Source organism: Phoca vitulina, unplaced genomic scaffold (genome assembly GCF_004348235.1).
Source record: "Phoca vitulina isolate PV1807 unplaced genomic scaffold, GSC_HSeal_1.0 scaffold2, whole genome shotgun sequence".
In the NCBI taxonomy this organism is placed as follows: domain Eukaryota; kingdom Metazoa; phylum Chordata; class Mammalia; order Carnivora; family Phocidae; genus Phoca; species Phoca vitulina.
The window spans coordinates 27,662,336-27,689,355 of NW_022589705.1; the positions used below are offsets into that span (position 1 = coordinate 27,662,336).

Below are 27,020 nucleotides of genomic sequence, written 5' to 3' on the forward strand. Positions count from 1 at the left end.
TACAACAGGAAGATCAATTTTCATTTTTTGGCAGACCTGATTTCTGAAAGATTTTTTTCCTTCTTCTCATATGGACATTACCATCGCTCTCTTGCCCTTTTGGCTAGCACGATTTTTTTTTCTTTTCCCTCCTGCTTCACATTTTAACCTAGGAAACTACTCATTTATTTTTTTTTTTCTTGTTTCAGTGAAGTCAAGTTTTCCTTAACTTGGCTTTACTGTTGCAAATTATGGTTCATTTTTAAAGTATGGATGCTGGAAAAAGCTTCTAAGAAGCCCTAGTGTTGCATTATAGAACCAGGCCTTTCATTTTGAATTGTCTTTCTAGACATGCATGTAGATTTCAAGTCTTTTTTACTGCATCACAAAAAAGATTTATGAATAATTCATGATCCCAGTATTTTTAACAGAAATTTCTTCTCCTAGGACAGATCTGGAAAGCTAAAAACTTTTATGAAGCTTTCTAACTACTTAAGATCTTTCCAAAATAAAAAGTAAGCTCTGTTATAACTAATTAGTTTAAAATACTTCAACTGTGATGTTTATGTAAAAAATGGGGAAAGAGAATAAAGAGAACATTCGTTGAGCAATTACTATGTGCTGGGAACTGTGCCCAGGGCTTATATATATTTTTCTCATAAAATCTCCATGACGACTTGTAAGTTAGATCAAAAACTGATGCTCAGTGTTTTGCTAATTTACTCACAGGCACGTATCTAGTAAGTGGTAGTCAGGCCAGGCTCAGAGGATACTTCGTAGGACTGAAAGTCCATTTTCTTTAACCACATTATACACTACAACAGCAGATGCTCAAAAGACTGGCTAAATAGAGGGAAGAATGGATTTACTTACATTGTTGTTGGTCACAGCAAAGTACTGCAAATTACTCAGATACTGGATTTCTTCTGGAATGAAGGTCAGGTGGTTATAGCTTAGATCCAAATAATGTAGTTTGGTGCATAGGAAAAGCTGCAGGGGCAGATTCTCAATATTATTATGGTTCAAAGAGAGCTGCTCTAGATTAGATAGTGCCCCGATCTGGGCAGGAATATAAGCAATGTTATTGTGCCACAACTTTAAGCAGGAAAGATTCTGGAGATGCTGAAAGCTAATGATCTCTTCCACAGTTTTAAGGTTATTTTCTTTAAGATCTAACTCATGCAAATTGTTCAGGCTGAAAATGGAGTGTGGGATGCGTTCCAGGTCACAGCTGATCAGCTCCAGGCTTTTCAGGTTGACCATCTTTTTCAAGTTGTTCAACACAACCAGTTTGCTTCCCTCATTATCGAGGGACAACTTCTGCAGTGAAGGCAGGAGGTCTGTAATGACTTGTGGGATCCGGGAGAGGCTGCTCTTCAAGTAGAGGGTCCTCAGGTTTTTCAAGTCCTGAAAGCCCTCCAACTGCATGGTACTCAACTGCTCAGGGAGAACACAGCCGGACAGATAAAGTTCCTTGAGATTCTTCAGGTGAAATACCCAGCGTGGGATTTTCCCCATTTCGGTGAATTTCAGGCGGAGGATTTTTAAATTCTCCTCCAGAAAGCCCAGCGCCGGATGGTCCACCACCAGGGATGAATGGTACACATGAAGCTCCTTGAGGTTGACCAGCTGTGAGACCGCAGAGGGCAGCTTGACCTCAGGGATGAGCTCCAGGCTGAGCACTTCGATTTCTGTCAGCTCAAAGACATTGTCTGGAAGACCATTTAGCATAAAAAGATGCAGTGCTACCTTGTCCTGGGAATTTTTCACAAGCTTACTTTTCAGTTTCTCAACCGTCCATTCGTTATTGAGGTTGATCTGTTTCAGTTTGTTCTCACTGACCTCCGACAGGAATATGGAGAAGCGTTTGGAATAGAGAGGATCATACTGATCGGCCAGATGCAGGATGAAGGCAAAGTCATTCTTGACGTCAGGGATATCGCTGTAGTTGCTTTTCTCTCTCAACGCCTCGAAGGAATATTGCTTCAGAGAACTCCTCAGCATCCACCACAAGCTGTAGGAGGAGGTGAGACCATAAAGTATAACCAAAATCACATAAAACGAAGCCAGAACCTTAAATATTTCTGCCAAGGAGTAGACACACTGGTAGCGCTTGTAGCCGGTAAAAGCTTGCACATCGACCGAACAGTCAATTTCAAGAGTGATGTAGGTTAGAAAATATGGAACGTAAGTTATGATGAGGACAAACAAAATGACCTTCACGATGATCTGCTTCAGATACACTCTATAAATGATGTCCTTCTGCTCCACATGCAGGCGGAACCTTTTCACTTTTTCAAAGATGGCTTTGGCCTGTTCGCCCTCCTTCTTGTCCAGGACACTAGAAGTGGGGCTTTCGATGCCAGCTGACTCCAAGCCAGGCTGTGGGTAGGGCAATGACTGCTTGCTGGAATCAACATCGGCTGAACACCCTGAGGATGAAAGCAGAACCTTGGACTTAGAGAGTGTCAGGGGCCTCACTGATTGCTCGGCCACCGTTTCGGACAGGGCACGGGTGGTCCACGGAGAATCGAAGCACTTGTGAAGGATGGCCACAAAATGCTCGAGCCTGGAACTGGTACTGGGGTAGTGAAGCCAAAAGTTACTGCAGGCTGCAAAGATGAGTGTGTGCAGGAGCACCAGGTAGGGGAAGAACTTGGCGAACCAATGGAGCTGCTTCTCGTAACAGACGGCGTCGATGTAAGAGTACTGCTGTCGGTGGAGGTCATTCTGGATTCTGAGGGGGAGCGGAAGTGGGGTCCCGGGATCAGAGGAGGACGTGTTGGCGCTGGCTTTCAGGAGGTCCCAAGGCACGGCACAGTGATTGTCAAATTCCACCTTACATGGAAGACAGCACAGAACCCTGCTCTGTGTGAGCTGGAGAGCTCCAGCCAGCACGGCCACCAGCAGCATGATCAGGGTGATGTAATACCAGAAGACGTCCCACCATGGTTTTAGGATGTGATAAGATGACTGGGCGTCTGCTAGACATTTCAGCTCTGTTAGTGTAATCATGATTTTCCCTTGTAGGAGTACAGGAACTGAAAGAGGAAAAGAAAAGAAAAGCCACTGAAGCAAGTATCCAAAACTCTAATGGCTTGTCCTACCCAGGTAGGATTTAGCTTGGGGACAGAACCTGGAAGGCAGGGCTGATCAGAGCATACAAAGGTCTTCTGGTTTCATTTGAAAACTTTGGCCATCCCAGCTGTGCACTCTAAAGTCCTTCAGATGAGGGATCATTTGGTGGTCGCCAGACTGGAACTGTAAAGGTATTTGGGGCAGATTGTGAAGCAACTATCTAGTTTCCTCCTGGATCTTGACTCTCTGCCAAGCTATTAAAAACAAGAAGCCATGTTTTCTTCACTCAACCTTAGGAAAACTTACTCTTATGCTACTTATTTCTTATAGCCACATTTCATACCTTCCAAACGGTCTGAATAAACTCTTTTCCACATCCTACCCGCTGTCTGGAGCATTAGTTGCAGCTTAGGATTTGTGTTTCAACCACTATGGGGAACCTCTTCTGAGCAAGCACTGCTTTATATAATTATCCCTTAGGATTAGAGGGATCTACCAGTTCTATGTTCGAAACAAACTTTGAGTTAATGCATTATCTCCTCTCCCCTCAAGCTCCTGATTTATAACTTAAGTTCACGTCCAACTTAGAGTATTTAAAAGTTGACAAAACAACAGTAGTGGCTTAAAAGGGGATAGGGAAGAAAAACCCAGTTAGAACACGCTACTTTGGGGACTCTCTCTCATGATTACTGTTTTGATGGCAAAGTACTAATAGGATAAACGATTAAGGGTATACTCTATTATTAAATTATTTTTGCCTTCAGAAAAAACAGAGATAGATTTTGCATTTTTTCATATTAAAAAGTATTCAGACAGTGCTCCTTACAGCAATGATTTATGTAATGTTCAACCTTAGATACATCAATTGTTTAAAAAATAGCTAATTAGTAAAATCCAGACCACCTATAAGGTAGCACAGAGTAAGACAAATAAAAGGAAATATTTGGATCTAATAACATATCTGGTAAGAAAAAAAATCACAGTAGCATCGTCTTTTAATGGATAAAGAGAATGAGCCAGATCATCTCTAAGGGCTCTGCCCACTCACAGTTTATGGCTGTATTTGTCCTCTCAAAGGTCCTGAGAGTTAAATTCATTTAAGACATACAACTGAAATTGCAGAAGAATGTAAACACAATGGCCCCAACCATGATAAGGGTATTTGACAAAGAGCGAATATTTATTCAACAAAGAACACAAGTCAACGTTGACCAAAATAATGTACTTTAAATATTTATACTTACTGGATGAAAAAAATGAATCCAATAAGTTGACTGTCCTTCAATCAGGAGGCCGACACCTTTTGAAATTTCTTAGACACACCATCTCTGTGTTTGTCTTCATTCTATGAGAAAGCATAGATATAATAGCTGCAGTATTTCAAACAAAAAAGGAGATACTGTCTTTAGAGACCCTCTCCATCATAAGACACGATACAGCAAATAGATTTTCATAGATCAGTTTCCCTTTCACACTGGAGGACATTTTGGCAAAGCTATAAATACAGGACCCCACCCACGTATGAGATCGTACTCAGCCCCTGAACTCCCTTAAATTACAGAGAAGTTTCTATAGAAACTTAGATGCTAATATATTTAAAAATGCCATATTTACAACACTTAGATGAACACTTAGCTTTTCCAAGCAGCCTACATATGTTAATTTCTCTCATTCAGTCCTCATATACAGTTGGTCTTATTCGCATTTATCAGATGGCCTGTCAAATCATGTAATTTCTGCATCCTAATTTAAAGCCACACATCTCTCCAAATAAGAAGACTCAGTGCTCCTCAAATTTAGCCTACTGATTTCAATAGAAATAGTCACAAGTTAATAACTTTTGAAGACACAGCTCAGAAATATGGCTGAAATTCTCTGAAATTATGATATTATTAAATGTAGCTACCCTTTCTATTAGCTTTTTTTTTTTTTTTTTTACCTTGGAGGTTAATAAGTGCTATTCTTAGCATCTACTTCAAACAATCACTTGTAATAATTTAAACTGCATATATATCGATCAGTTTGAAATATGGGACCATTCTAAAATATACAAAAATTTTAAGTTGGTATGGAAATTGTATTTTTTTAGTGCCTATGGTGCCTCTGAAAAGTTGCTGGGAATGTTTATATATTTGCCCTGAAGATACAATCCTTTTTTGGTTTATTAAGTACTTGAAATCCAGCTCAGCATACCAACCCCAAATTGTATTTAAGATATTTTTAGTAATATTCTTGTGACCTTGTCATTTTCAAAGATCAAAATGTTGGGCATGTCTGAAATTTACTTTGGATTTACCAATCCATGTGCAATAAAGCCTGCTTGATAACTACTATCCAGTATCAAATTATTTTGTAGGCCAGAAAACACAGTCAATGTGTATGACAATCCAGCTGTGTACTAATTCATACTTAGATAGCACCACTGGAATATGAGTTTCTCATTCACAATTCATTTTTAAAAGTCTTCCAACATATGATACACAACTGCATTTATGTGCAGCAAGTATGATAAAGATATTTGAGGTGTGAAACATTTTACATATTCTTCCATTGCATTGCATCTATAATGTACCAGGAAAGAATTTATTGCATAACTCCAGAATGCTACTCAGCCATCCTGATACCTCTTGTACAATACATTTTCTTTTAAATATTGCAAACACATTTTCTACTTTAAACACAGTATTTCTATGAAAGAAGAGAGTCACAAACCACCAACTATAGTAGTATTTTAAAATATATATTTTTAAATAATAATATGAGAAACTATTATAACTAATCTGTTAAGAGAACCACAGCTAACTATAGGTTTACCATATTTATACTAACTGAAAATGATTTGTAAAGAACTTTTCCTGTTTACCTTTTTAAGAATTATAAACTTTCCCTCCAATCACCTAATTTAATTTTCCATTGAGGAATTCCTTGTCAGTAAGAGAGCAAATAAAAATGTACTATTTATAAGCTGACATCTGTTTTCCTACTTTCAAAGCACTTTCATTTATATTAATTTGTTTCATATAATAAACCGTTAGATAAATATTATTCTTCTTCACATTTTAAAACATGGAAAATAAAGCAGGCCCAAAGGAGTTAGCCTGTCCAAGGTGACAAAACTGTCAAGAAATAGTTCCAATTAGAACCTACGTTCTCTGACTCAAATTTCAAACCTTGTCCACGGCAGACCATGCTGTCTCATTTAAATCCAATTAACTATGCCACTCAGTTCTTTCAAAGGCTAAAAAAAAAAGCTGAATATTTCTCTCTTTTCCCCAACTGCAACAGACTAAATATTTTGTCTCCCTAAAACAGATATGTTGAAATCCTAACTCCCAATGCAATACTGCTAGGAGGCGGAGCCTCAGATCATGAAGGTGGAGCCCTCATGAATGGTATTAGTATCCTTATAAAAGGGATTCCAGAGGGCTCTGTTGCCTCTTCCACCAGGTGAGGATACAGCAAGAAGGTGGCTGCCTATAAGCTAGGAAGTGAGCTCTCATTAGAATCTGCCCATGCCTTGATCTTGAACTTCCCAGCCTCTAGGCACTGTGAGAAATAAATGTCTGCTATTTAAGTCACCCAGTCTGTGGTAGCTTGTTAAAGCAGCCTGAACAGACTAAGACATCAACTATTCCCAACAACGGCATTGTAACTGGGTTCTATTTTAATCTTTTGAAAAACAAGGATGCAAATATACAGTTTTCTACCATGTCCCCTGTAACATACTATATAATCTACTTTCCCAGCTAAACTTTTTCTACCAAACATTTGCCACTGAGCTAAGACTTCACATATAAATACATAGCATCCGGGTTTAATGATGTATGAAAAATCTCAAACACTCCTATATATTAAATGATGTTAATTTTTCTAATCAAAGTGTTTAATTCAAAAGCCAGAGCATAGCTGTCCTTTGTCATTACAAAATTTTATACTGTTTGTGTGTCTAGGAAATTTTTTCCAGACTATATTTTTGCAAACAATGAGGATTCAATCTAAATCAGATCTCTATTTCTAATATACAAATGCATTACTAAATCAGTTCAAAGAAACCATGTTAAGAGTAAAGGATTTTATGATCCTAATCCCATTCCTTTAGCTTTTAAACCTCATTAAAAAATCATAAAAGCTTTTCAAAGCACATGAATTCATTTGACAATCTCACCCCAAAGCCTCTCGGATTGAAACAAGAACACTCAAGTTAGGCATCTTTACTTCCCACTAGTCCCTATTTTACTTTGAAAGCATTTCCAAAATAACCAGTGAAAAAATAAACAAATGATGATCAGATGGTATTTAGAGTCAGTCTATGCAGAGAACTGGACACTACTTCAAAGATCTCTGTCTCTGACCCCAGGCAGGGATATAACCAAACAATTCAAAAGGGGGTTTCTCTACGCTCTCACTGCAAATTGATTTAGAAATTGCCTTATAGCCCTTCAAAATGTTTAGTACCACTTCTCATCAAAAGATGTTTCTTGGGCCTAACATATATCCAACTGAAGTTTAAATTCACCTCTTTGAGTTCTCTCTCTGGGAAACAGTGCATCAGTATCCTTGATTAATTTGCTCCTTTTCTTCAGACTAAATAACCCCTTGAGCCATTCTTCAGAGATGTGATGATAATCATTCAGCATTTCTCAAGAACTTAAATGAACACTAGCAAGACACGTGGTATGCCAGTTTATGTCCTTTACCAATTGTTTCAGATCTTGTCAATAGAGCGACTTCCAAATAATAAACACCCTTCCCAAATTTAGTTGTAGTTTTGAGACTTCCTAGAAGGGAACTAAGATTTATACACTAAAGTGTTTCTGTAACATTAATGTTCATAAAAATCACTGGAGAGCTTATTAAAACACAAAGTGCTAGGTCCCACCCTCAGAGTTTCTGATTCATTAGGTCTGAAGTAGGCCCCAGGAATGTGCACTTCTAACAAACTTCTAGTTAATGTTGATGCTGCTGGTGTAGAGACCATTTTTTGAGAATCTAAGACAGTGGTTCTCAATTTTGGTTTCCCATTAGAACAACCTGGAGTGCTTTTAAAAAAAACCCCTCAAATCCAGGCCCTACTCCTACAATTGATCAAGCAATTTAACTGGTCTAGCTGAGACCAGTACTTTTTTTTTTCCCCCTCCAAAACTCCCCCGGAGGAGAAAGCTCACAAGACAGATTGGCAATAAAATATCTGGGGAAAGTGCCAACCTTTTAAAGCTTCCTGAAAGTTTCACTAGATGTCTAGAGTGCTGCCCCTCTCCACAGACTACCAGTAACAGCGACCAGCCGCTCCGTGAGCCCTTCAGAGACCCGAGACCCAGGTGTGTGAGGCAGCAGAACAGGGAGTCCCTGAGCTGTAGAGGTTTGTAGGGTGGACTTGAGGAGGAATCAGAGACAACAGAGCCCAGCTGAATCAATCGTGTGGGCTGAAGTAATGAGGGAAAATTTTGCAACACGTTGAAAAGAAAGCAATGAATGAAATAGTCACTGTAAATGAAAATTCAACACCACCTAGCAACAGCATCTAGGGGGTCCATGGAGAAGCAGGAGTCAAATGGATTCAGATATTGAGTTTATGGTGTTATATAGTATCTTCCACAGTTCCTAGCACATGGTGTACAACAAATATTTGTACAGTAAATAACTGAGCATATCAGAGAGCAGAAAGAAGTATAGTCAGATGTTAGGCAGGGTGTAGCTAAGGTCATAGGGCCTTTCCTGGGAGAGGCCAGCACTCAGCTGCATGTAGATGGGAAGGATTTGGGCTCTTCTGCATATTCTCAATATTAAAGGCTTAAAAAAACAATAGGGTTCTATTTCTCATGATTTACTTCACGGGATCGACCGGCGCAAGAGTGGCTGGAAGGTACAGAATGCCCTCATTCTTCAGGCTGGTGGTTGGAGCTGGCTGCTGGCTGGCTCTTCCAGTGTGACTTCTCATGGCTCTTCGAGGGTCCTCACATAGCGCAGTTGGGTTCTAAGACGGTGCCTTCCAAGCACAAAGGTGAAAACTGCAGTTCTTGTATGGCCCAGCCCTCAAAGTTACACAGTGTCACGTCCACCACATTTTATCAGTCAAAGGAGTCACACAGCCAGCCTGGATGCCAGACGACAGAGGAGGGGAAACGTGACTTCTCAATGGGAGGACTGGTAACAGATATACAGCCCGGCTTCACTTACCCTGCTCTCCCTGCCCCCAAATGATTTCTAGTCCTTCCTCCTACATGCAAAGCAACACTCACCTTCTTCCAAGCCCCTAAAAATTTCATCTGACTATGGCATCAAGTTCAGGCTTGAAGTCCAGGATCTTGTCATCTTAATTAGGTCTAGGAGGCTGTGGGACAGCATTCTTCAGGTCCTTAGAAGTCCTATTATCTAGCAGAGAAGGTCCAGGAGGCATGGCCTTACATCTTTCTGAAGTCATAATACAGGGTCTTACAGCAAGGCCCTGGGTTTGTTTGCACCGTGAGATTAACTTTTACTGGCAGTAGTGCTCTGGATCTGATCTTTCGACCTGAGGCCATTTCTTACTTTGACTACCTTTTGCTGGGTGGAAAAGCTGGGAATGAAGAACAGTTTTATTTACAACCCTAGACAATTCTGGGTGGGAAATATATCCTCTAAAGTCTGTTTAAAATCTGAACAGTCTCTTCTTTAATTCATCTCTCTCTTGCAGTACTTCAGTCGTGGTTAAAAAAAGTCAATTAGCACTTCCAGTATTTTTTTTTTTTTTAAGTAGGCTCCATGCCCAGCATGGAGCCCAAGGCAGGGCTTGAACTCATGACCCTGAGATCAAGACCTGAGCTGAGATCAAGAGTTGGACGCTTAACCAACTGAACCACCCAGGCGCTCCGGCACTTCTGATATTCTGCTGGAAAATCTCCTAAGCTAGATACACAAATCCATTAGGTTCATTTCCCATCTTCCATGTTGCTGGGGGTGTCAGTCTGGTCAGTTTTTCTGTCAGTATGCAACAAGGGTACTGTTTTATATCCCCCAATAGCAATTTCCTCACTGCCTTTCCAGCCACCATTAAAGTTGTCTTACTTCCCTTGAGACCTTCATCGTCCCCTGGTCTCAAAGCCAATGCCAGATGTTTCCTTATGGCAGCACCTCACTTCTGGGTACCAATTTTTGTTTTAGTTCTTTATTGCCATGCAAAAAAAACATTCCAAAGCTTAGTGGCTGAAACAATCATTTGTCATTTCTCATGAATCTGTGGGATGATGAGGCAGATCTTCTGTTTCACGTGCTGTTGGCTGGAATGTTGGGATGGCTGGAAGGTCTAGAATGCCTCAGTCACAGGACTGGCATTCGGGCTGTCTGCTGGTCTTGCAGCTCAGTTTAGGCTAATGAGCAGGGGCCCTGCCACTCCTCCATATTCATGGCTGGTTAGGCTTTCCCCCGGCAAGGAACTCTAAGCTCTAAGGAACACTGCAAGCACAGAATAGCGGAAGCTACAAATCTCTTTAATGTCCAGCCTTAGAAAGTACTCTACACCACTTCTGCCAGACTCGAGGGTTCAAAAAAGGTAACCGGGGCCGGTCCAGATTTTGAAAGGGAAGGGAAACAGACTCCAACTAGAAAAATCACAAAGTATTTACAGCCATCTTTAATTCACCATAGGAACTCAAGAACATTGAAGTAGTAGATACTACCATAGAAATGAATTTGTTCTTTGAGAGAAAGAATCGAGTGATTGAAGAACAGAATCTCTCCCCTGGATAATATATCACATGAAGAAGAACTGTTAGACCAGAAGGAGCAAAGCGGGGGCGAGAAGCAGGGTCAGTGAGTTAAAGGAGAAGCACAGTGTTTCTGGAACGGAAATCCGTTGCAAGGGAAGAGTATGACATCATGGTCAATAACACAGAGAAACCAAAGGACAGAAGTGGTGTGTAACTACCATTCGGCAGTTTCTTAGCCAGAGCCGTACAGCGGTAATGGGTTTCCAAAACAATTATAAATAATATTCTAAATATTAGGAAAATTAATCATCTGAAGCCCCAGAAGACAGTTACTGAATATGACAATTAACACCATGGGAATAACTCTAGAAATCCTAATTAAATCTGAGTTGTTCTGAACTTTAAAAAAAACAAACAAACATTGCTTTACTTGTCCTTGTTTCTGACAGTTATGGAACACATGATTTATTTAATGCAGATGGTAACTGTCTTTCTAGGAAAAGGCTTCTCAGTTCTTTGAGGCGTTTAGTAAGCTACTGAATTGTCTAGAATACATTTAAAATGAAGGAAGTTGCAGTCACATTATAATATTAACACTGGCACATAAACTACCAGTGGCTACATGATTATTAGAATATGTAAGCAGAAGGCAACCTTGGACCCTTCTCCACCATCTTCATTGTTTAAAAAAATGTTTTCTTGACTTGCCCTCCCACCATCCACAGTGAGCAAGCCATCAAGTAGATCCAAACTCAGTTCCTGTGTTTGTGAATCTACATGTTCTCCTTTCAAATGTCTGGCTGATAGCAGAGATCATCATTCCATTTGCTTCTCCTACTTCTCCCATAGGTGACCTACCTTTTACAAGAGCAGAATCATATGGGCTATCTAATCTAGGAAGAAACCATGGCGATTAGACTCTAACTCTACAAGTAAGAAAACTAAAGTGTAGAGATGTTTAAGTTACTTCTCTAGGGCATGGAATTATGGGCAAATTTCCTAATTTGAAAAGAACTGGGAAATTGATAGCATTGATTCTGGCCACCTAGCCTAATTAATAATAGGCCTTCTTAATGAAATAAACAGTTTTGAAACATGAATTTGCAAATGTAGTCCAGAATATTACTATGTTACAATTTTAAAACTATAAATATAAATCAAAATGAGATTTTTTTTTTTTAGCTTTGGGACAAACCAGTGTACTCTAGAAATACTAAAAATATGGTTAAGCCATTCATCTTAACCTTTCTCTAAAGTTAACATTTAAATGCACTCAGTTAGGGAGGCTAGGACTACAAAGGCATACTAAGGCAATATAGGACCTTGTTTCTACTTTCATGGGATTTACAATCCTATTGTAGAGAGAAGACATGCATAGTTGAAAAGATCAGTATGCCATGCTGTCACAAGGGCCAAATGGGTGGCATGATGGCTAATAAGTATCACATTTGATTCTATACAAAGAAAATATCCCAAGAGAATGCATGGAGCCCATCCCTGAACAGTAGCACTTCTCAAAGAGAGGTCAGAATTTTAGTCTGTAGGATAACTACCACACACCTGGTGGAGGTCAAAGTGTTCAGGAAATATAGATGTGCAAGACAGAAAGATGCTTGCTCTCAGGGACCTTACTGAGGAAGAAGGAAAGAGAGAAAACCAAATATATAAACACGATAAAATCAGAAATGCCATGAAGAACATAGAGCTCCTTTAGATTGGGCAGTCAGGGAAAGCCTCTTTAGATCTGAACAGAGTCAGCCATGCAATGATATTGGGGAAGCTCATTCCAAGTAGAAGGAGCAAGAAGCTTAGAATAGGTGCAGATCAGAAGGGAGGCCACTCAGCTGGGATGTTAGGAGCCTGGGGAAAGCAGAAGAATGAGAGGGCCTGCAGCCAATATACAGAGTTTGGATAATAAATAGTTCGGGAGGAATGGAAAAGCCACTGAAGAGCCAAAAGTAGAGAAGCAGCTGATGTGATATTAGTTTTTTTTTTTAATTTATTTTTTAGAGAGAGGAGGGGAGGGGCAGAGGGAGATAGAGAGACAAACTTAAGCAGACTCCGCACAGAGTGCGGAGGTCAATACGGGGTGCATAGGTCCATGCAGGGCTCGATCTCATAACCGTGAGATCAAAACCTGAGCCAAAACCAAGAGCTGGACGTTTAACCGACTGCACCACCCAAGCACCCCTGATACTAGCTTTTACAAATTCATAGTCAGCTCAATGAATCAGCAGGGATATGTACATATACTCAAGAAGTCAAGGATCTATACTTTCATCTGTAAAAGAAGGGTGTTCACAATACACAGAGGACAGACCCAATGTCCTCACCATGTCTTCACCTGGATTATATATGTTCAGAGCTGGGCAACACACTCTTCAAGACATTTGTCGTATTCACAATACTAGAGAGTCATGCTACTTAATACAGTATACAAATTAATTGCTCATTATGTCAAAGTCAGAAGCTCTGCCACAGAACTAATTTAAGATTAATCTTCCACAACTATAAAAGATAAATGATGTTTGTAGAAAGCAACAGATACGGGGCTTGTTTATTTCTGACTTATGTAATCTCGGAAAGCATGGCCATTGTTTATTTAGGGAAACATGGCAAACCAATTCCCTGCATAAAAAACACTACCTTCAACAGAAGTCAGAAAAATATAGACATGGAGTCATGGAGTCTAAGTCTGTCATAGACATTATATTCCTCAGATCTTTAAGGTTTAGAAAAATGACAAATATCAAACGCACACAGACATATACTCTGCAACATACAAGACCAACAAAGGACAGGAAGAGGACATTTTACCAAAATGTATTCAGATTTAATTTTCTTTTTAACTGGTTTAGATATATCAAAAGGATTTTATGCAAAAGGTCTGTAGGAATAATAATCTCTTTTTACATCCTAAGGATTCAGTATTTGCCCCAAGCTACCAACGTAATAGTAATTATCTTTACCACGTGTTCACAATTCAGAATGTTAATCTTACCCTATGAATGCTGGTCAACCGGGAACTCTGCAATTTGTTTCTATTTGAAAAATTCCTAAAGAGAAATCATAAACATATTGTTACACTTTACTCATCACAGGACTGCAAGACAGGTTATCCACTTACGTGGTTCTAAGATTTCCAAAATCTGTAACAACTTTATGAAACATACAACTTAAAAAGTGAGTGTTATTACAGAGATCACCTTCTGATCTCCTGCAAAGGCTATCAACTAATACCCAGGGAGAGACACAAATCACTGTCACATTTAATGTCATCACCACAGCAATTTATAAGGCATAAAATATGAACATTCAATTTTTATTTATTTTATTTATTTTTTTAAATGTTTTATTTATTTATTCATGAGAGTCAGAGAGGCAGAGGGAGAAGTAGGCTCCCCGCCTAGCAGGGAGCCCGATGCAGGACTCGATCCCAGGACCCTGGGATCATGACCTGAGCGGAAGGCAGATGCTTAACCATCTGAGCCACCCAGGCGCCCTGAGCATTCAATTTTTAATTAAGAATGAGATAAGCATTATATCTCAGGTACCACTCATTTTATAAATAATTGAAAATCCCATTGAAAATATTTGTGTTTCTTATATAAAAAAGGGGGGGAAACATGGGGGGAACATTTGGGATAGTTTCTCTTTCCAGTTTTTATTGTTGCTGTTTTGGGGGTTTTTTTGTTGTTATTTGCTGTCCTGCTATTTGACACAATTATGCTGCTGTAAACTTCAGTGGCACAATATTTTTTGCCTATTATTTATCATACGCTTTCTTAATGTTGTTACAGATTCTCTAAACAACATTTTTTTTTTTAAAGGATTGTATTTTTAAGTAATCTCCACACCCACCTCACAACCCCAGGATCAAGAGTCGCATGCCCCACTGACTGAGCCAGCCAAGCACCCCTCTAAACACCATTTTTGATGGAAGCATAATAGTTCATACATAGATATGTCATAGTTTACAAAATTATTTCCCTATTGAATCTTAGATTTTCCTTTTTTATTACTAGTAATAGTGTAAACATCCCTGTACTCTTGTTCATATGATTTCCTTTGCAAAGATCTCTAAAAGCGAGAGTAATGGGCCAGAGGACATAAACATTTTAAGGTCTCTGATATATAACAACAAATTATTTCTTAAAAAGGTTATACTAATTTTCTTTTCAATAAACAGTATATGAGTAGTACCCTTACCAGATATGGGAATCATCATTAAATAATAAAAACAAAAAAAACCTTGACTAATTCCATCCCAAATTATCTTATTGTTTATTTTGCATTTCTTTGATGGGGTTGAGTTGAATGCTTTTCAACATGCTTTACTAACAAGCTTCGTTCTTCTTTTTTTAAAAAAAATATTTTATTTATTTATCTGACAGAGAGAGAGTGAGCACAAGCAGGGGGAGCGGCGGAGGGAGAGAGAGGGAGAAGCAGGCTCCCCGCGGAGCAGGGAGCCCAACGCGGGACTCGATCCCAGGACCTGGGGATCATGACCTGAGCCGAAGGCAGACGCTTAACCGACTGAGCCACCCAGGCGCCCCTCATTCTTCTTTTCTACTTAATATTTACCTACACCAGAGGAATATTTTGCTGAGAAGATGTAAGTGTAATGCAAGCTCCCTCCTAATGACAACTTGTCATCTCAGAGTGAAGCCGTTGCTGCCAAGTAAAAAAACAACAAAATGTAGCTCATTTTCTTTATCCAGGCTAAAACCAAATGGCTCAAAACTAATTTTAGAAACGATAGCACAAGTTATCACCTTTCTTTCTCCTCAGCTGCAAACAAAAGTACAAGTTAGAAAAATGAAAGGTGAAAATACTAAATGACAAGGCTTGTTAGGATAGAATAAACAGTCCACGCGAGGCAGGCAAACCCAGGACTCGACCGCCAGGGTAACGCGGCCGGACCCAGCGGCTGACGGGCTGGGGCGTCCGTGGCTTCTCCAGCTTGCGAGGCTAATGAGTGTTATGAAACTGGCATTACCTACCCCCTCAAAAACATTTTCTCTCCCACTGGCAGGACACAGGGCATGTTCATTTTCACTTAAAAAGTCAATTCCAAGAGAATCTTTAAAATTCTATTCTGGAAGATTTGGAGATGACAAACATAACACTAAGAATTCCCTTTCTCAAAGAAGAGCCCCCTTCAAAAGGTTCCCAGCGAAGGACATACAAGGGAATACTTTCAAGTGACTGTGGATTAAAGAACAATAGGGGACAATCAACTATGATAGAAAAACAAGAGGCCCCCCCTCCTTTTGCTTTGAAAATTGAGAAGTCTGGATGCTCTTATTTCCTTCTGGTCAGTAGAGATAGGGGAGATTGACAAAACAAACTCCTTTGTAGTTAAGCAAAGAACTGCTCTAAAGCTCTGGAATCTGAGAATGGCTCTCCATTGGCGTGAATTTGTGTCTTAGTGATGGTTAAATAAAATCCTTCCCTTTAAGGGTTAGCCAGAAATCAAGAATCTTTGCCTAGTAACTTGATCTCATTCTGTAAGTCAGATACGGCAAGAATCACTGCAATATCACACTTACTCATCCTGCCTTGAGCAATTCCCTAAGTTTAAGGCTTTAGGTTATATAAAGTTAAAGTAGCCTATTTCATCAGTTTGAAAAGTTCAAACTAGGAATACCAGATGTACTTAAAGGAGGGACATTTCATTTCACCATCGGTCCCACCATGGCATCACCCCCATGAGCCACCTTGACCTCCCCAGCCTGAATTCACTGCTCCTCCATCTGTGTTCCTACCACATTAACAGTTCTCTCACACTGTTTTATAGTATATAATAAACTATTGCCCCAAGTTCCTTGAGCCCTGAGGCAGCACCTTATTTATCTACATTTCTGGGATCTATCCCAGTGTCTCTTTCCAGGGCTAGATTAAAAGCCTGGATGTTACGACAGTTTCCACGTACAGACATCCATGGGGTGCTGAAAACATCTCTGGAAACTTAACTAAATGAAACAAAAATAGTATCCACCAGGACTATTCTCAGGGATTGTAGAGAATATGGTTGGAAGGAAAAAGAAGGGGTCTGCTATTTTTCTTCTGGTCAGTTGAGATCCTAGAAACTGGCAGGAGGGGGATTTGAGGGATTTGGCTACCCCCTTCCCTCTCATCTAGGGCTTGGTTTTTCCTCTTAAAAATGTTGTGAACAAATATTTAAAGGACAACAGTCTGAAGTGGCATCAAATCATCAGCCTGCCCAGGGTAACAAATTATTAGCCTATCTCTTGGACCCCCATATCTCAATCCTGCCCCTATCCCTACCATAAATATTTAGTAAATAATTACTGAGTGAACCAGTAATACTGATCAGGTTTTACCACCCAGTTAGGAACCAAGGGTATGGAGGAAGAAGGCCTGGCTCTCTGAATGATCTATAAACACAACTGGTGCACACACACAATGGGTCTGGAAAGGCGGGAAAGCAGAGCAGGGGGGACAGAACCTCTGGCATTTCCATCACCCCATGAGAGGTGCAGAGATTCAGAAGCAGAGGCAAAGCCTTCACCCTTCAGGAAGAAAGGAGAAAAAGTCATACTTCTCAACGTAGCCACCAAACATGACATCTCAGAAATCTGAACGGAGAACTGCTGTCAAATTTAGCATGACTGGCTGCATTCTAATGACGGTGAGTCATTTTGAATCAGTGATGGATCGCTGGATAAATGCCACAGCATTCCTAAATGACCTTAATATCTTATCAAATTATGATTTCACAATTCTTTTGTACAAGCTAAAAGTACATTGCAACAGGAATCATGCCAAGACAAGGGGAAGTATCAAGTTTTCACCCCAACAAGGATGGTGTGTATCATGCTGTTCTGTGAGCCCTTTCCCTCTCCACGTGGCTTCCCCCAAGACCATGGGCTCAGGGAAGGCAAGGACATTTCTTGTCTCCTCAGGGTCCCGCCAGATATTAGGTGCTCCATAAGTTTTGTAATTCTACAACTACTGTGAGCTATGAGCAAGCTGAAAATATTATGTGCCTCTGGATGGTTTCAGTCTCCTATAATCAGTAACTTCTGATAGCGATCACTATAAAGAACGCTATATCCAGTAGAACATTTTCTTAACCCAATGACAAATACCAAACTGCCATGCACTGAAAATCAGCCTAGTGTTTAGGTCGAGTTAACTTCTGACCCGAAAATATAAAGGTTTAATGTTCACCAAGTATTAAATGACCGTTAAACACAAAAGATGTTTAAAATGAACGCTGCTACCCACTCTACCCCAAAACCAGTAGTTGCTCTATACTTCATGCTTCTTCAGCATTTACGGAGTGCTGATAGTTCTATTATACTGATATTAATCTGCATCACAAAGAGCTGGTTAGATGCCTTCCTGCCTCTCGCTTCGAGCTCTTAGAAGAATACAGAGTGCGGGACAGCTGGACAGGACCTAACACACAATACATTCTTAGTAATAACTATGTGCTGAATTAAAAAGGTAGAAGGAGATGGAAAAGGGAAGGCTAACATTTACTGTGTATTTAGTGAGGTAGGTATTATGATCTCAGCTCTAAAGGTGAGAAAGTTGAGGACTGGAAAAATTAAACTTGCTCAAGCTCACAAAGCGAACCCTGAATTCACACCAACCAGGAGTATGAGCCATCTGCTACACCGCCTCTCCAGCGAACTATATAAAAAGGAGTTTTATATAGAACGTGGCATCTCTCTTTAAAAAAAAAAAAATCTACAATCTATCTTTTAGAGGAACCAAAAGACATAATCTAAAAATCAGATCTATATAGGTTTCCTAGCTCATTACTCAGTATTCCGTCTCGTGAAACAGAATCAACAAATGCTCCCTCCATCCTGCCTGCCTCTATTATATAATTAAGATAGACATGCGAGATAGCCAGAGCAAGGGAGCATCCTGCAGGCACGGCCTCTTACAGAGAAACACGCCGCAGTTAACATAATGACAAGAGGAATAACTGAGGCTTAATCTGTATTTAAATGATAATTTACAAGGCTTTTCTTCTTGGCTTTCCTATTAAAATGTGGTTAAAATAAATTAATACCATATCCCCTACATACAACATTCTTTCTGAATGACTTAATAAAGAAGTATCACATGCCTTCAGTATGTTAGATACTTTTAATATGTTAGTTACATTGTTAGGCCTAGTTCTTGTTATAAAACTTATGAATGTTTGAGAAATCTGGAAGGGAACGCAGCAAAATGGTTAAGGTCTGATCGAACTCTAACTTTGTCATTTACCACCTGCTCGATGTTAGATAAGCTAAGTATCAATTGTTTCATCTGTAAAACAGGGACAATGCAGTTATTTTAAGAATTAAATGAGGTGGAGGGCGCCTGGGTGGCTCAGATGGTTAAGCCTCTGCCTTCGGCTCAGGTCATGATCCCAGGGTCCTGGGATCGAGACCCACATCCGGCTCCCTGCTCAGCAGAGAGCCTGCTTCTCCCTCTGCCTCTGCACCTCCCCCTGCTCATGCTCTCTATCTCTCTGTCTCAAATGAATAAATAAATTTAAAAAAAAAGAATTAAATGAGGTGGAGGCACCTGGGTGGCTCAGTCGGTTAAGCGGCTGCCTTCAGGTCAGGTCATGATCCCAGGGTCCTGGGATGGAGCCCTACATCGGGCTTCCTGCTCAGCGGAGAGCCTGCTTCTCCCTCTGCCTCTGCACCTCCCCCTGCTCATGCTCTCTCTCTATCTCTCTGTCTCAAATGAATAAATAAATAAAAAAAAAAAGAATTAAATGAGGTGGAGGCACCTGGGTGGCTCAGTCGGTTAAGCGGCTGCCTTCAGGTCAGGTCATGATCCCAGGGTCCTGGGATCGAGCCCTACATCAGGCTCCCTGCTCAGCGGGGAGCCTGCTTCCGGCCCTCCCCGCTGCTCATGCTCTCTCTCTCTCTTCAATAAATAAACAAAATCTTTAAAAAAAAAAAAAAGAATTAAATGAGATAACCATAAATCAAATGCTTAGCACAGCAGTAGGTACAAAGTAAGCACTCAATAATAGTAATTTATTAACAGAGTAGCAGCTTTATCTAAAATTAATCCTTTAAAGGTTGGCTTTAAAGTATTAGCCTGTAAAGAGAAACCAGATTGGTTGTCAGGGGGTTTCCTTCTCCACCTAAATGAGTGATTTCCATGCCAGGTTTTGCAATATATCACATGACTCTAGACACTAGAGAGTGTTGTGAAATATAAACGTAACTTACCTCAATTATTTAATATATGGCCCAGAGGGAAGACAGTGTTGTGAGGCCAAAACAATACAAGCTGATGCAAAACTAAGTTAGCCCACTTTCTGATGCAGTGCGTGTCTTCCCAGTCAAGCTGCATGCTGCAGGCAAGTCAGATATTGCCAATGTCACCCAAGCAAAGGCCATGTTTTTAAAATCCATAGTTGCAGAACAGTGAGCATGAACTTAATGTCACAGAACTGTACATTTAAAAATGGTTAAGATGATACATTTTATGATATGTATATTTTATCACAAAAAACCCTATAATCATGTAAAACAAAAGCTGTTCTGACTGCTTTAAAATGAACATAAATGGATTACACAAATCTAATATACAGTGGGCCCCGATGTACTGGAAGGCATATGGACACATAAAAAATATGTTTACTATGTCAAATTTGCTTTACCCATAATTCCTAGATTATAATAAATACTATTTAATTATCAATTTTGTTTGTTACCTTGAATTAGAAGGATCTGGCTGCGTGAGAGAATATGATCCTACTAATTTGTCCAGAAAAGGCATAGATCTTCTTTTCTACTAGAGGACTAGCCACATATGAAGCTAACACATTCAAAAATCTTCTATTGACTATCTAGGTAAGTACACATATGAGATCATTTTTTTCTCCCTAAAATAACCATTGAAGCACCCACATGTTTACAAAACTCACCAATAACTTTATATGGGTTTGAAAAGTACTTGAGCCTCTTATTAATCTTTTATTAAGAGGCCAATCTAGCAGAAGGCATCAAGGATAGCCTAATGTGAAGGAGGGCTGGGGGGAGGCGCAGATGGCAGGCGGGGGGTAGAGGGCGATGGCGTGTGTGTTAGGAAGTAATTAAAGAAGAGCAATCATAACCCTTTCCATTAGTGATAGCAGACATACTTACTGGGCACTTAACACTCATCAATCAATCAATCAGTCAATCAATTCTTGAGACTCTCATAATTATGAACTCATTTTTGTAGGATTGCCTTGTTACTTCCCTGGGCTCTGGATATGTGGGGTGGAAATGACCATCCAAGGCACAAGAGGGTAGAGGTAATGATCCATATCAAATGAGAGCTAATTTAGTAAGAGAAATCACTGCTCTGCCTCTGTGTAGGGCGAGACTGGAGGAGGATGAGGGAATGCAGGAATGAGACTGGATGTTCAAACGAAGGAAAGTCACCTCACAGTGACAGAGGGAAGAATCAAAACCACAAGGCAGCATGGCTTAACGGAAAGAACCCCTGACTAGGTCTCAGGAGAATCAATTTTTACTCCGTACTTTCTACCGATCCGACAGTGTAACGTTGAATGAGTCACCCTGCCTCATCTGACCTGAGTTTCCTTACTTGTCACATTGGAGGGAAAGCCAAATGATCGATAGACCTTCCACTTCCAACACCCCACTGTCTTCTGAATTGATTAATTGCAGCTGGAGCTGGGGGACGCTTAATCTGAAAACACTCCGCTGGAGTGGCAAGAATTGAACAGGGATTTAAAAGAAAATGGTGACAGCACCAGGGAAAACATGAATTCAAAGACAAACAGAATAGGTTTTCTTAGAAAGAGAGTAATGAATGGTCTATGATTGGCTACTCATAAATCAACCTTGCTAAAAAGAGCGTAAAAGTGGGTCATAGAAAGAAAAGAAGGTCATTGGGTCAAACATAGTAACAAAAGCACTGATTTTAATTGAAGATAAAAAGGTAACTGGGAACCATGCAAGGGTCCTAATACAAACCCATCCCTTAAGAACTGGGGTTCACCAGGATTCAGTCCTTGGCCAGTAGCTTCTCTGGTCACGCACAGGCATTCCTCAAGTGACATCCTCTACTCTAAAGGGTCATCCACCACCTCTATGTAGGTGATCCCCAAAGCTACAGGGTGAGCCCTGCTTTCTAGCTCTGAGCCTCAAAATCATCTCCTGAACACCTTCCTGGCTATCCACTGAGATGTGTGAAAGCAACTCACACTCAGCACATCCCAAACTAAATCCACCATTTCTGCTCACACCTACACCAAACTCGCATTTCTTGGATCTCTGAATGTTGGTAGCCACATCAAGACTAGATAGCTGAATGATGCTGAAGGTGGTAGCCACATCAAGAGCTCAGGCACCTGCCCCCAAACCTTCTTTCTTTCTATTCCCTCAAATTTACCCATTCTTGTCTTAAACTAGCCCCTTCTGCATCCCTGTCTTGGGTGAAGCCTGCTGAATCTTTGGGGAAGACAACCGAAATGTCTTCCTCACTTGCCCTCCTTGGTCCCATTTCCAAACGGCAGTCAGAAAGCCCTTTTTAAAACATATCAAACCCTCCTGATTTTTTTTGTTATTGTTGTTATTATAAAGTCAAAATAATATCACAGGGAGGGTTCGGGAGGCCTGGCCATAGAATGTGATGGGAGCAAATGCTATCCGGCTTCTCTTGCTGTCTTACTGGCTCTTGCTATGTCCTTCCCAGGAATGCGAGGGCTTGACTCCAAAAGGCTGGGCAGATTGGGTCACATAGTCTGATCATCTCTCACTTGAGAGATGGACTAGGAAGAAAGGATGCTTCACCCTGTGGCTCACTGTGGGCACTCATTCAACCTGACAAGTCAGGTATGGGCCCCCCCATCAACTCCAGCTCACGCTGCCTGTGTCATGGATTCAGATCCAGTTGGGACTAGTGCTGTGAGAAGCGATTTTTAAAGCCTTTAGCTCTATTTCTACCTACATGTTACTGGTGTCTATGCTCCCAGATATTGGGAATTTTTACAGAGGTTTTCTCCTCCTCAGTCAGCAGCAGTCATTGCTACAATAGTCAATTCTGGGATAGAGAGTGATTGCTCGTCCTGCTGATGTGTTGCCCTGTAAATGTTCTGGAGTCGAGTTAGGTGAGTGCAAACCATCCAATTTTTATTTATTTTTATATCTCCTATTCCCTCAACCCTGGGGCCCTGTTGCTCATCAAGTGAAGCCTCACTTCTCCATTCCTCCCCCACAAGCACGAATTAGAGGCAGGGTCTGGTTTTCCATGGAGGCAGTGTGGAAAATGTGCACTTTGAGTCCCCGGCCTGCCTCCACCACCATGTGTATGGCCTTAAGCAAATCAACTCATCCAACCCAGGCCTCTAGTCCTCGCCTTTATAATATGGACAATCAAAGAGGCCCCGAGGGTTGATAGTGGTGGTAAAATAAATATTGTGGAAGTACTTTGGAATCATTAAAGTGGCATATAAATGTAAGGGTGAACTCTTATAAAGAAAACCACTTTTTTTTTTTTTTTTTTTACCGGTAATTTTAAAAGAGGATGCCTTTGGCCTTGGAATATTATCTTAAATCGAAACAAAACAACCCATGAAGTGAGCTTTATTTATACCACTTTGGTTCCAAGGAAACAAAACAGCGAGTGTTACAAGGTCACTGACATCTCCTAACATTTAAGTCCCACTATAAAAGTCAAAAGGAATTTTTCCAAAAGGCCCAGGGGTCCAGGTAGAAATATGTAGCCCAAACGCGGAATTGCACAGTGAGAAGACAACAACGAATGGAAACAAATTCTTTTCCAAATCAACCTTGCAATATTGGGCTGATAATGGACCATTTATATTCTGTCCATCGGAGAAAGAAAAGAAGAAAAGACGACACAACACCCACAGCCTCTGGCTCCCAATGCCAATGAAGGGCCGCCATGCCTATCTGCCCAGCCCAGAGAAGGCCTTTTGAAACATTCCAGTCAGCTGACGTTGCTTATCTCTTCCCTGGAAGAAGGTGTGGGAGGAGTGAAGCATCCAGCAAGAGCATGAGCAGAGAAACAGGTCAGTTTTGAAAGCTCTTCTGGCATCTACGTTTCCCGTAAAAAGTCCACGTTCACCTTGGTGTTAAATCAGTGCTTCATGTTTGCAACTTGGATATGGCCCTGGTCAAAATCACTGATTTCTATTTGCTCCTCTGCTGGAGCAGAAAAATGTCTGGTTTACATTCAGAGTAAACATGGTGAGATGTCTTTTTTCTGACACCATGTGGGTGCCCTACCATGCAGTCCTATTTTGACACTAACTACCTCGAGTCAGTGTGAGACTCCAACAGGTTTAAGGGCTCAGTCCCACAAGGCTGCCCCCACTTCAGACACCAGTTATAAGTCCTAGGACCCCGACAACCCACTCTTCTGCCTGACTTGGTTATCAATCCAAGGGTTTCCCTAACCCCCTCCTTAAGTTTGATAATTCACTTGGATGACTCACAGAACTCAGGAAAACACAAACCAGCAGGTTTGTTGCAAAGGATACAACTCAGGAACAGCCAAATGGAACAGATACCTAGGGCATGGTACTTGGTGGTAGTCTTGGTGGTAGACGGGGAGGTGGGTATGGAGCTTCCATGCCCAATCTGAAAATGCCAACTTCCCAAGCACTGATCGGGAAGCTCCCCAAGCCCTATCATTGAGGAGTGTTTATGGAAGTTTCATTACACAGGCATGGTTGATTAAGTCACTGGCCACTGGCAAGGAAAAATCTCCAGCTCTTCCCCCCTCCTCAGGGGTCAGGGGTAGATTGAAAGTTCCAACCCTCTCATCACATGGTTGGTTCTTCTGGTGACTAGCCCCCAACCTGAAGCTCTCTATGGGCTCACTCAGAGTCACCTCATTAGCAAAAACTCAGGTATGGCTGAGAGGTGCTCATTATGAGTAACAAAAGATGCTCCTATCAGGAAATTTCAAGGATTTTTGCGCTGTGCCAGGAACCGAGGGCAAGGACCGGATACGTATTGGACCACCTGCAGCACAGAACTGCATAGGAAGAGTCACACTTGAGGGCTAATTCTCATTCAAAATAGTTGCAATTTGAAAGAGTGCAAAGCAGTTCACTTAGAAGGTCAAACTCACCTTCAAGGGCCCAACCAGGACAGTCATTAAGCCTCTGATTTCCAGAGTCAATGACTTACAGACGTTCTTCCTAAGGAAAGCCTTCCCTGACCATTCTGACCAAGCCCATCACAATGAGCTCTTTTAGTCTTCCATCCCTTGCTCTCACAGTGCTCACCACACACCTTCATGCAGTTGTTCAATTAAAAGTTTATTTCTCTTCCACTAATCTACAAGCTCTGAGGTCTGGTCTACATGAGTCATGCTGTATCCCCCTGTGTTCTTACAGGCAGAAGCTGCTATTAAACATTCAATGAATGGATAAAAGAATTAAGATTAGACCCCCTTGTTGGAGCAAAGACCACAGCAACTTCCTACAATCACCACATCATCTTGTCTTCAATTCTCTAAATTCCATTTGACATGCAAGGGCCCCTGAGTCATTTAGCAGATTCAAGCCCTATCAGCAAAGAAGAAAGATTTAGCTCAGCCATGGCATTAAGAATAATTTCAGGTCATTCAGGGCATACTGAAGTGAGAGAGTAAGGTCAGGCTCTAAAAGAACCCACAAATAACAAATAGGAATCAGGTAGAATGCCCACATTGCAAAGGTGACAGTGTTTCTGCACACTGGGTTGGCTTTGGGCTTCAGACTCTTCATTTGGTGTTAGCAAAGCAGGGAAACCATGTTCCCTCTGGGAATTTTAGAGTTTTGATGGCTTCTCAGGAGACAAAAGTCACATTCCCCATCTCGAAGTTTAACACATGACTTCTAAATCAGGGTGGGGCTTTGTCTGGCTCAGTGACAAATTCAGCTGCCTAAGAAGCATAATCTCTGGGTTAGTGACTGAAGTTTCTCCTTTGTACACAGCAAATGAAACTAGTTATTTCTTAGCAACCAAACTTGAAAGGTGGAAAGATTGTGCCAAGAAAGCTAATGTTGTGTTTTTTTTTTTCCCTCTGTCCTTTTCTCTTCCCCTTACCACACACAAGAAATAATATTTTTCCATTCATATTTGACAACACCATCTGTTTTTATTGTAGAAAGTCTTACCCATTTAAGGAAGGCCACAACTTAGCTGCTGCTAGTTGAATGGATGTAGAAATAAAGAGGACCCTATGTACCACCAACTGTGTCATGGCCAGAGATGGGACCCCAACAGAAAGTGTGATAGGATGTCATATCTTGCATCCACTCTGACACTGGGTGCATTTGACAATCATGACCTCGCCTCTGCAAAGGTGCAAAGCATGATCCCTAATGTTGAAAGGAATAGAAGGGTGTGTGTCAGCCTCAGACCAGACCCTCAAAAGGATCTTATGCTTTAGTGAAATAAAGCATGAATACAAGAAAGCTCAAATGGATTACAGTTGCATCTTAGGGCAATATACACCAAAGGAATAATAGTTACTGCCTAAGAGTTATGAGTGGGCCAAGAAAGATGCATAAGATTTATCTAGGTGTGAGGCAAAGGGATGAGGCTGAAGGGACGAGAATTAATAATAAGGCACATAGTATTTTACGTGGAGGAATGGAGGAACAAATAAAGAAGGTAGGAGGATGCCAAGGTGAATTTTAGGAGTTAGTGAAGAGACATATACTGATGAAGTGGAATTTTTGAGATGGAAATAATGGAGAGAAGTAGATTAGGGTTAAATAGTAAAGAAAGTCTCCAATGTCAGGCTAAGAACTTTTCAAGACATAGCTCAGGCCTTATTAGTGCATGACTGACAGGCACCTGTGAAATGATTGTTTTAGAGTCACTTTATGTCAGTTTAATTTCACTTTTAGAATCAATAGCCAAATATTTTTATGACAACAGAAAGTAATTTAGATTTGATCATATAACCAGTAGGGAACCATTGATGGCATCTGAGCAGGGGAATGATGGAAAAAATACATTTAAAGGCATATTAGTGTGTATTAGGGAAATTAATTTGAAAGCATCAGGAAGAATTCATTGCAGGGGGTTTGACAACAAGAGCAGGAGGCCTACTTCTATATTAGACTACATATTAGATCACCTCATAAAATAAAACATAAATGGACTGCAAAACTAAAATCTCAAGTAGAAAAATAGTTATACTTAAAACAATTAAACTTTCAGGGGCACCTGGGTGGTTCAGTCAGTTAAGCATCGGACTCTTGATCTCAGCCAGGTCTTGATCTCAGGGTTGGGGGTTCAAGCCCCA

General features: G+C 40.7%; 1 protein-coding gene across 5 annotated transcripts in view; it reads right to left on the bottom strand.

Annotated features, from left to right (window-relative positions):
• Nucleotides 1-27,020, bottom strand: part of LRRC8B (leucine rich repeat containing 8 VRAC subunit B) — a 278,771-nt gene that overhangs the window by 37,837 nt on the left and 213,914 nt on the right. For 3 of the 5 annotated variants that reach the window (XM_032424309.1, XM_032424300.1, XM_032424292.1), the window contains exons 1-3: nucleotides 13,744-14,056; nucleotides 4,302-4,402; nucleotides 853-3,020 (exon numbers count right to left, since the gene is read on the bottom strand). In XM_032424309.1, coding sequence (XP_032280200.1) covers nucleotides 853-2,994 — 2,142 coding nt within the window. In that variant the 5' untranslated portion in view covers nucleotides 2,995-3,020; nucleotides 4,302-4,402; nucleotides 13,744-14,056. Of the gene's footprint in view, nucleotides 1-852; nucleotides 3,021-4,301; nucleotides 4,403-13,743; nucleotides 14,057-27,020 lie in introns of those variants that run through there. The other 2 variants (XM_032424283.1, XM_032424272.1) reach the window with 1 other exon arrangement.